The 10,825-nt window shown below is 38.9% G+C and overlaps 1 protein-coding gene across 1 annotated transcript; it reads left to right on the top strand.

Moving 5' to 3' along the window:
* Nucleotides 1-241: 241 nt before the first annotated feature.
* On the top strand, nt 242-5,896 carry LOC5502779 (voltage-dependent anion-selective channel protein 2). Its single transcript, XM_032371092.2, has 11 exons — nt 242-396; nt 1,807-1,876; nt 2,209-2,258; nt 2,535-2,619; nt 3,042-3,109; nt 3,772-3,824; nt 3,904-4,014; nt 4,256-4,372; nt 4,713-4,752; nt 5,108-5,218; nt 5,489-5,896. The coding sequence occupies exons 2-11, from the start codon at nt 1,807-1,809 to the stop codon at nt 5,636-5,638; spliced, it is 855 nt and encodes a 284-aa protein (XP_032226983.1). The 5' UTR covers nt 242-396; the 3' UTR covers nt 5,639-5,896.
* Nucleotides 5,897-10,825: the final 4,929 nt, after the last annotated feature.

Genomic DNA, 10,825 nt, shown 5'->3' with positions numbered 1-10,825 from the left:
TATCTGTGAGGATGTCGCCGTGATTTGAGCGCGATTAAGCGGGAGGAAGTGTGTTTTTGAGGAAGGAACGTGAGGTATGTCCAAAATTACTTTCCTACCTTTCACTTCGTTCTGGTAAGAGTTCAAATCGTGAATCTTAAATCAGCGGTCGCTTTTGTGACGTACAGTATGAACAAGGTGGCGTTTTGTTCCTGCCTTATGCAAATATTTTTTCTCATCGCGGGAGCGCCTCTGCCTCGTCATTATGAGTAAGAACCCTTTGTTTGGGTACCCCTGTGGTGTATTTACCGTGGGAGGCTGAAGCCAGCCCCTGAGATCCGTCCGCAGTCCCCCCGCTTATCACGGTCAGCAGTGAGGCGAACAGTGTCTTGGAGTGTGCAAAACCGGCTCGAAAAAGTATGTATTTTTACCCTCAATCCTCATTAATTCCTTAGTATAACCATTTAATAACCCGTATTGCATATTTAAGATCATTGCTCTGTGCTTTGATTTTATTTTCCGTTCAGATTTTGCTGTCTTTCAGTCATTAGTTTCAAACCGTAACCGAAACGTGTGCTTGAAGATTTTTACATAACCGGTTTGCGTGCCTTTCATTTTCCTGCCTTTCCTTTACTTTGTTATATTCTTCAGTCGTTTAAAGCTAACACCCACTACAAGCTTGTATTTATTGACAAGATCTAGCTATCTGCAGGAAATGCTGTGTGCTATTGTATGAAGTACGCCGGCGTGCTATAAAGCATGTCCCACGTTGTACTTGTGTAATATCCACACATGCTTTGACCGTTGGGCGTCTGTTCCGGTTTTATAATGGATTCTGATGCAAAATGCTGTCTGAATTTCTTATCTGCCACATCATCAAGCAAATTCGAGCTATTCTTACCTGATGTCTTCATTTGATTTGATATTTATTTGTCATTTTTCATTGTTTCCTTGAGTCTTTCTACTGTACAGTACACATTTGAAACCCACCAAAGTCGTATTTTTCATTGTTTGGAATTTGTGAAATAACTTTGCAGGTTTCATATGTATCAGCTGACTTCCCTGAGTATTTACATAGCTAACCATAGCTAGAAAATTGTTTAATTCAAAAAAATATTGTTGCCAGTTTTCTGCTTCAATTTTGAACATATATTATTTTTTTTCAATTAAAAATAAAACGCTCCAATTTTTTTCAAATTCTCTTTCATTTGACATTTACACATCATTTTATTCAAATACTAACATGGAGTTTGTTGTCAAGAATTTAGTAGTTGAAGTGGTTTTACTAATTTTGACATCATAGTCTTTGGCAAACAACTAATATTCCTTTCTTTGAGAATATTTTAATAGATACCAGTTAAATTTTGTGGTATGCAGGTGGCAAATCATTAAATCCACTTTTCTAAGCCAGTTGTACCAACACTTCAAAAACAAGCCATATTCTCTAATGCTGAAACTAAAAGCATAAACATTTGCCAGTGTAAGGTAAAATTGATTTATTTTTAACTCTATATTCTATTGTCATATGATTAATATTTCCCCACTCTTTGTGAAAAACTAATCCTTCAAATTCTGGTGTGATATCATGTGATACTTGATACATTTTGATATTATGCCTCAAAACAGTGGTATCTTTGCAGCATTTTTATATACTTGTTGATTTTTGAATGTTAAAATTGAATTATATTTCCTTAGCTTCTCTCATATTTCCCAACAAAATATTGGTATATTATGTATTTGATTATTCCCTTTATATTTTTAGTTATCAGAGATGATGCCTTTGTTATAACTATTAAGCATTAAATGTTTTTATGAACCTTTATCCAGATGTCGAAGACGCCAGTCAAGTATGAAGATCTGGGCAAGGAGGCCAGAGATGTCTTTGGAAAGGGCTATGGTAAGTGAGGCTACAGTTTTTTTATATGTACAGGATTAAATCTGTTGTAATGTTTTTATTATCATCCCTACTTTTTGAACTCAAGAATCCATGTGTCATAATTCGCACTGGCTCATGGGTAATGTATGAATGGCTGAATCCTAGTCTCTGAAAGTCATGTGAATGTTTACAAACATTTTTATTTGCTTATTCATTTGATAACCATGAAGCACTGCAGGTAAGGACACATGGATTCTCTGAGTGCAATTTTATATGCATAAATAGGGGTTTATAGAACAACTCATTGTGTGTGTGGTCTTATTGTGTAATACTCAATGTTTGCTGTTTTACAGGGTTTGGATGTGTCAAAGTAGACTTGAAGACAACAACTAAGAATGGAGTGGTAAGCATGTTACAACTTATATTGATCTTGCTACACTGTAATTAACAGGCTAGAAATTGTATCTCTATTTGAATCATTTTCAACACTAAGATTTTTTCCTTTTATAACTAAAACTTTTTTGTTAAATTTAGAAACTATGGACATTTTGAAATTAATTGTTGCAACTTATCTCTCCACTTGCATCCAATTAGAATTAGACTTTTATGAAAATTACCTCTCAAAATTTATATGTGTCAAATAAAATACTCTTTTCTAAATTTGGTATTTACACTTCAGGAATTCAAGACAGCCGGCTCGTCAATGAATGACACTGGCAAAGTTTTTGGAAGCCTAGAAACAAAGTACAAATACAGTGATTATGGTAAGGATTGAATAATATTGTGCTACTTTCTTGTGCCTATCTAAACAAAAGTTGAGATAGGCCTGAGAGAATGTTGATCAATGCATCTTTTTGTTTACATTTTAAATCTGATACTTTATTGCCAATTTTTTATTGAACATGCGCTACCTCTCAGCTATTGTACTCACTTGAATTAGCCAAATACAGTAAATGCTGTGTTTGGCTTGGTATTGTGTGCATACTGGTGTACATTGCCCTCTAACACACCAATATGGGTTGGAAGATGTGCTTTAAATCCAAATCATCCACCATTTCCTAAACAACGAAATCAATTTTTGGCAAAAGCACTGATGAATAATTGTTACTGTAATGCATTTATGTGTTTCACTGTATACTGTTCTTGATAAGCTTATGCAGTTACTTATACTCCGGCATCATTACAGGTATCTCACTCTCCGAGAAGTGGACTACAGACAATGTGTTGAGCTCGGAAATTACTGTTGAAGACCAGGTGAGTTCTTTTGTATAGCTGTTAACATCTACTAAACATGCACATGCTGTTTTGATGAACCAAATGGTTATATTAAAATCTAGACTCAAAAAATGAAAGTAATTATTATTGATATTCATTCTGACTAGGCTTTGTTTAGATGTCATATTATAAGGAAAACCAAAATGCGTTTGTTAGCATTGAATATAGCTCTAGGCATTAGCATCTAACTCAGCAAAGTTTAAGCATGGTATTCTACAAAATATAAATCTCTTTCTTGTTCCATACAGTATGAAGTTTATAATATTACTCGGAAGTGAAATCCTTGTGTTTTGCTGCAAAAGTTTACTAGAATATAGTACCGTAGAATTTCTCTATCAGATGTAAATAAACCAGCTTGAATCTTTCATCTCGATCTGCAGAGTTTTGCATCTAATGCAGCTATTAAAAATTATAGTGTTATAAAAAACACTGTAATTATATTTAATAATATAATATTTTATATAATTATATATAACACTAAAATTATAGTGTTCGAATTTAAGGCTTAGGTATTCAGATTAACAGATTCTTATGTAAAGCTGAATTTTTGTGGCAGAAGTTTCATTTGACTAGCTTCTATATATATTTTAAAACCCTGCTAAAGACAATCTAACATGCATTAACCCAACTCTCTCTTGCAGATTGCCAAGGGTCTAAAGCTTCAGTTTGACACCACATTTGCCCCCAACACTGGGTAAGATTTGTTGTATCTGTGCTGTATCGCAATCTATACTTTTTTTATTATAATAAATGGTTCAATGCTCAATATTCAGAAAGAAGTCTGCTAAGATCAAGACTGCCTACAAGCAAGATTACTTGCATGCCACTGGTGATGTGGACTTTGACTTTGCTGGACCCACTGTCCAGGGCTCTGCAGTGGTAGGGTAAGTAACATGTTGTTCTTTTGATGATTTATTGGAAATTATCCCTTGCTAGGTCATTGATTGAAAATGCAAAGTTTTAGAAACGAAAAAAAAATTGAAAATGATGTCTTGCATGTACAGTATGTATGTGTAGTTCTCACTATACCATCTGTGCATTCTCTCAGGTAAATTATTGTGAATGTTGATTTATAATGAATGTAAAGATGTTCTCACCTCATGTGAATGTTTTCCTTGTGTTCAGGTATGAAGGATGGCATGCTGGCTACCAGGTCGCATACGATACTTCCAAGTCTAAACTCATTGCCAACAACTTCTCCCTTGGCTACCGTGCCAAGGACTTTCAGATTCACTCTGCTGTGTAAGTGGAATGAAGTCAATTGCAATAACAGTTTACACAGCTACTATTTTTTTCTTATAGAGTATTTAAGGGTCCAATCTCTAACTTTTAGGCTTACTGTTTCAAGGTTATTATTTTTTCATACTGTTCAGTTTTGCATTCACATGTAGTTGAAGACCTTTTGAGATAGTCAGTAGTATTTTCACTTTTATTCCTGGGGTTTGTAGAATTGTTACTGCAGCATCTTGAAGTTGTTTTTGATAAAACAGTCAGTAGTACAGTACCTATACAGTATACAGTATTAATTTACTGACCGCGACGATAAATTTATAACAGACATACTTATCTGCTCCATTTTCAGCAATGATGCCTCTAAGTTTACTGGCTCAATCTACCACCAGGTGAGATGCTTAAAAGTGCTTTTAGAACCCACAGGCTTAAGTGTCCGCCTAGAGAATTGAGACACGCATTTACAGTGCATCCCAGGCCTGCAGCCAAGATTTTGAACAGGAGAGTTCATTTACCCATAAAGCAGACCTTTTTCTCTTAGGAAGCTTGTCCTAATAGTAGCGATAAGTAATTTTCGTAATTAGAGTTGACCTTTCAGTCGAATAGGTTGGGTGTGGGGGAGGGGGTGAAGGTGAGGGGAGGGGGAGGGGATCTTCCAAACCCCCTGCACCCCCCTTGTTACGGGCCTGTATCCATAGTTATGGCTAGTATTTGAGTAATGAAGGTTTTCCTCTCTTGTTTCTCTAGATAAGCAAGAACCTTGAGGTAGCTGCTCAACTCAACTGGGCCACTGGCAGTAGCAATACCTCCTTCCAGGGTGGCTGCAAGTATGACGTGGACAAGGACACCACCCTTAGGGTGAGTAGACCAAGTGTTAAACCCCTGGCACATTCCTACCGTAGCATATCTGTTGATAATTGATGTATCAAATACCAAATTCAGGGGTTTCATTAGGCCCCGGCGCAGCTATTTTCTGACGAGTGCATGCTCCTTTTTTAAAAAGCAGTTGATTTAAGTTTTATTTGAACTAATAAAACTAAATAACTTCCACCACCTACTTATCAATCTCCACCGCCTACTCTGAAACTTTAAAACCCCTGAAACTCGTTTGCTTTTACATTTTTTCAGGCTAAGGTGAACAACAACAGCCACCTAGGTCTTGCGTACACACAGAGGCTTCGTGATGGCATCAAGGCCACCGTCTCCTCGCATATCGACACTAAGAACCTGAACCAAGGAGGACACAAACTTGGGCTCTCTCTTGAAATGGAGGCTTAGACAATCGTAGCCAAGGGTGCGAGCCGGCGTGTTTTGAGTCATCTCCAATTGTTCTACCATTTACCCTTTAAGCGCCAGCTTTTTGAATTTGTAATGGTCTCGTGAGGCAGGTAATCGTTAAGTACATGGTGGTTACCAGAGGTTAGTCTCGGGCTGGGGAGGAGCCGACGGGTGTATGCGTATGTATCTAGCTGTGTGTGCAAGGTCTTTCCAGTTTGTTCAGCCGTTTGGTCAACCTAATAAATGCTAAAATATGTCGTTTACTTGTTGGTCTTGATGAGAACATCCTCGGGTCAGGGCGTCCGGGTCAGTTTTCAGGAGGCGCGAGAAAAATGCGGTGAAGGGCGTTCCTCCCGCCTCCTAACCCCTCCCCCTCCGCCGGCCTTGTTCCGCCTCGTTATCGCGCCTCTGACCATGACGCCTTGAGTTCTCGGGAATGCGCTGCGAACAGCGATACGTATACTCTTTTTTTTTATAAGAACGTCTAATTAATCGGGCTACATGTGGTAGCACGAGTCTAGGTTTACATTTCCTATAAGTCTATCTATCCATGTCGAAAACGCGTAAGCCTGCGATGCTCAGAGGTCTGCGGTATACTGTGCCTGAAAGCGAGGCGGCTTTTGTGGAAGACTCTTTTCGTTCGCGAAATTCGGAGGGACGCTCTACTCACACAAATGCACACACCGTCGGCGAAAGACCCACACTAAAAGATGTGTATAACCGAGTATTTTGGCCATGGTTGTTTCAAGGACTGTCTAGCATGTTCTATAACCAGATATTTGATAAAGTTTGAATTGTTTTGCTATAAAGAGACTCGCTATCCGCCTCGGCCTTTGGTTTGTTTTAATTCCCGCACGTTATAACCGGTAGGGAGATCGGATTCTACCGTTTCTACATTCCTTTGAGTTGAAAATTCAAAGGAATGAGAGACAGGAAGTGAATGCTGACCAATCAAATGCGAGCTATGGTTTGTTTTTGTTCCCGCACGTTATAACCGGGGAGGGGGTAGTGGGGTTTACGGCGACCTACCAGCGGGATGGCTGGTCCATTCGAAGCTCCGCTTGAAATTTTGTTTTTAGCCCTTCTTTTAAGTTCTAAATTGGACTTTGACAGTCCCAAAAACTTTTTAATACACCCAGGACTGATTTATCAACAATATGTAGGCCAAGAAGCATTTTTAACCTCGTTTTCTGGAAGAATAAGAGTAAATGGTCGGCCTGGTTCCGCCATCTTGGATTCTCCTCCAACACGTGCAAGACTACTATGTGGTCTCCTTCTCCTCTGTGGAGACATTAGCCTTAATCCAGGACCAGCTTGGAAATATCCATGTGGCCTATGCAAGAAGCCTGTGAAGTCAAACCAACGTGGTCTTCAATGTGACTCGTGTAACATTTGGAACCATGCGAAATGTATGGACATTAGCATACCATCGTACGAGTCCTTGGCAAATTCGTCCTGCCTATGGCTTTGCCCCAAGTGTGACGCTTCCAATTTCTCTGAGACTCTGTTAAGCGCTTCAACATTGGAGCTCTCAAACTCCTTCAATTTTCTTCCAAGTCAAACTTCGTCCCCAGTTGCTAAAACTACACCAAGAAATTCCTCTACGAGTTCTGTGTTGGAACATGCTCGCAAGAGCTCACGACCACGCCATAAACAAGGCCTGAAGGTATTTAACATCAACTTCCAGAGCCTAAAGAATAAGAACTGTGAATTTCAAGCTTTCCTAGCAACTGAGAGTCCAGATATAGTAATTGGAACTGAGACCTGGTTGAATCCCAGTGTTAAAACCTGTGAATTCTTCCCTTCTAATTACTCAGTATTTCGGAAGGATAGACCGGATGGATATGGGGGAGTTCTATTAGCAGTCAAGGATCTCAGCTGTCATGAGCTTTACGAACTTAACTCAGACTGCGAAACAGTTTGGATTAAAGTCTCTATTAACAGAAGGAAACATGTATATATTGGAGCTTTTTACAACCCTGACAGTTCTTGCGAGGCACTTGATGAGTTAGACCGCTCCCTTTCAAAACTACAGAGGAAGTCTGGAAATTCAGTTATATATCTCGGAGGTGATTTCAACCTTGGAGGAGACATATGCTGGGAAACAAACACCATTGCAAGAGGAAGCCGTCACGTCACAGCTTGCGAGAAGCTACTGGAGATGTGCAGCATTTATAGTTTGGAGCAAGTGGTAGATAAGCCTACCCGTGGTGATAAGATACTTGACCTGCTCTTTACAACAAATAGCACCCTTGTTGACTCAGTACATGTCAAACCTGCAATGGGAGACCATGGATGTGTGGAGATACAAACCTTAGTTACACCAAAACTGGCACGCCCGATCAGGAGGAAGATCTTTCTGTATTCAAAAGGGAACTTTGTTGACATGAAAAGGGACCTACTAGAGTTTAGCTCTGTTTATTTCACAAACTTCACTGTTCGATCATTGCAGGAAAACTGGGACATGTTAAAAGGAAAACTTTCTTCTCTTATGGAGGAATATATCCCTGCTAAAATGTCCTCAAGTAGGTACAATCTCCCTTGGTTTACTCACAATCTAAACAAACTCAAAAGAAAAGTCCAAAGATTGTATAACACCCAGAAACGTACAGGTTTGGAAAGTGACAAAAGGAAATTTAGACAAACTCGGAAAGCCTATAGATATAAGCTAAATAAATCATATGGAGATTATATAAATAATTTGCTAGGGTCCTCTCAAAGAGAACAACCTAAGAAATTTTGGAGATTTGTGAAATCAAAAAGGCAAGATAACATGGGTATTAACCTACTTCATAACCAGCATAATATTGCTGTTTCAAATAGCCTAGACAAAGCAAATGTCCTCAATGGTTATTTTTTCTCTATTTTTACTAAAGAGGAATCCAGTACAGCACCAAGCTTAAATCCAAATTCATCAAGCCAAGAAATGGGTAAAATCATAGTCACCTCAAATGGTGTTCAGAAGCTTTTGAATTCACTTGATTCAAATAAGGCTGGGGGGCCTGATAAATTGCCAACTCGTATTTTAAAGGAATTATCCCAAGAGTTGGCACCCCTATATACACAACTTTTCCAACAGTCCTTAGATCAGGGAAAATTACCCATGGACTGGAAAATTGCCAATGTAGTGCCAATTTTTAAAAAAGGTAAAAGATCATCACCAAATAACTATCGACCCGTTTCCCTTACATCTGTTACTTGCAAAATCTTGGAGCATGTAATATGCCACCATGTTTGGCAACATTTGGAGCAGCATGGCATACTTAGCGATTTTCAACATGGTTTCCGTAAAAGGAGGAACTGTGAAACACAATTAATTATAACATGCCATGACTTGGTAAGCGCCATAAATCAAGGGAAACGGGTTGATGCTTTTATCTTAGATTTTTCAAAGGCCTTTGACCGAGTGCCGCATAGACGACTTCTTTACAAATTAAGCTATTATGGCATCAGGGGTAGCTTGCTGACCTGGATGGAAGATTTCCTCACCCAGAGATCACAGTGTGTAACACTAGAGGGTGCAACATCCAGTCAATGCTCTGTTACCTCTGGTGTACCACAAGGAACAGTTTTAGGACCACTTTTGTTCCTGCTTTTTGTAAATGATCTCCCTCTAAATATCTCGTCAACTATTAGGCTTTTTGCAGATGACTGCCTTTTATATCGCACTATTGATGGCTCAAATGACAGCCTAGCTTTACAAAACGATCTTGATGCTCTAAATAGATGGGAGAGGGATTGGCAAATGGCCTTTAATGTGGAGAAATGCCACACTATGTGCTTCTCCACAAGCAGAGCGAAAATTCCAGACCATCCCTATATACTTAACAACAGGATTCTAGAGAGGGTTTACCATCACTCCTATCTAGGAGTACTACTCTCAGGGGATTTAAAATGGGATAAACACATCGCACAAATTACATCTAGTGCAAATCAGACCCTTGGGGTCATTAGAAGAAATTTTAGAACAGCCTCGGTAGACTGCAAGTCTAAACTCTATTGCAGTCTAGTTAGACCGAAGCTTGAATATGCAAACTCTGTCTGGTACCCGCATCTCCAAAAGGATAAACACCGCCTTGATATGGTGCAGAGGACTGCAGCCAGAGTTTGCTATAATAATTATTTGAGGGAGCCAGGGGTCGTAACAAACATGCTAAGGGAGCTGGAGTGGCCATCCCTTGAGGGCAGACGGACTCTCTCTCGAATGTCCATGTTCCATCAGGTTGTTTATGGAACTGTGGACATTGAGGGAGAGCCCTTCTTGGTTCCGATGGACCGGCCTTCAAGGAATGGCAACTCCAAGCGCTTCCATAGAACACATTCCAAGCGCAACCAGCATGCAAATAGCTTTTTCCCGTGGTCTATAAATTTTTGGAACAATTTACCAGGTTCAATTACCAACATAAAAGAAAAGGGCAAATTCAAAGAGAAGCTTCAGCAGCATTTAATTGATAATGGCCAGTGGTTCTAGTATTCAAGTTATAAATTAATTAAGCTAAATTATTTAATTGAATTACTTTATTGAAAATTATTTTATAAATTTATTTTACAAATTATGAATATATTGTATAAGTTATGTAAATTATTCCAGATCTGTATATTTTTACCTTGTATTTATTTATACTGATGTGATACCGACATGGTTTTATCAGTTAATAAAGTAGAAGTAGAAGTAGAAGCTCGGATTCGACCGTTTCTACATTCCTGAGATTCCTTTTTGAGCTGAAAATTTCGAGATCATATTGAGAAAGCGAGCTTATAAACTTCGTGGTAGAATTTCTTTGGCTAAAGTAGGTTTGAGAACCTGAACCTCGGGTAGCATTTAGAAATATTATCCGATCGTCGATTGCCAGAATGTCGTCTTTAGAGGATGCGAGGAAGGGTTATAGATTTGGCGAACACCGAGAGCGGTTGGTCGACGAGCGGCCTGTGGTTGCCTGCCTTTAACCCTTTTCTCTTCACTCTGTTAGGACACCGAAATCTAGCGTTCGCAAATCACACTTAAACGGCCCTAAACTCTAAAATAATCACTTTACAGATGTTCATTAAGTATCTAAGCATGTTTATTGAGATATTTTAACATTTGAAAGTTAAAAAATTACAGTTTAGAAGCGATATTTTTATTACATATGAAAAGCCCTTTCAAAAAAGCTCACCACAGGAAGCCCATCATCCAGAGTTTCACCC

The sequence above is a fragment of the Nematostella vectensis genome, chromosome 15 (genome assembly GCF_932526225.1).
Source record: "Nematostella vectensis chromosome 15, jaNemVect1.1, whole genome shotgun sequence".
Taxonomy (NCBI): Eukaryota; Metazoa; Cnidaria; class Anthozoa; order Actiniaria; family Edwardsiidae; genus Nematostella; species Nematostella vectensis.
Note: the sequence above shows the minus strand (reverse complement) of the source record. Positions and strands in the feature narration are given on the sequence as shown.

Bases quoted from the DNA above. Each gene is read 5' to 3' on its own strand.
- LOC5502779 (XM_032371092.2), top strand. From the start codon at position 1,807: ATGTCGAAGACGCCAGTCAAGTATGAAGATCTGGGCAAGGAGGCCAGA. The intron at 1,877-2,208 runs GTAAGTGAGGCT...GCTGTTTTACAG, and splicing joins TGTCTTTGGAAAGGGCTATG to GGTTTGGATGTGTCAAAGTA. The intron at 2,620-3,041 runs GTAAGGATTGAA...GCATCATTACAG, and splicing joins GTACAAATACAGTGATTATG to GTATCTCACTCTCCGAGAAG.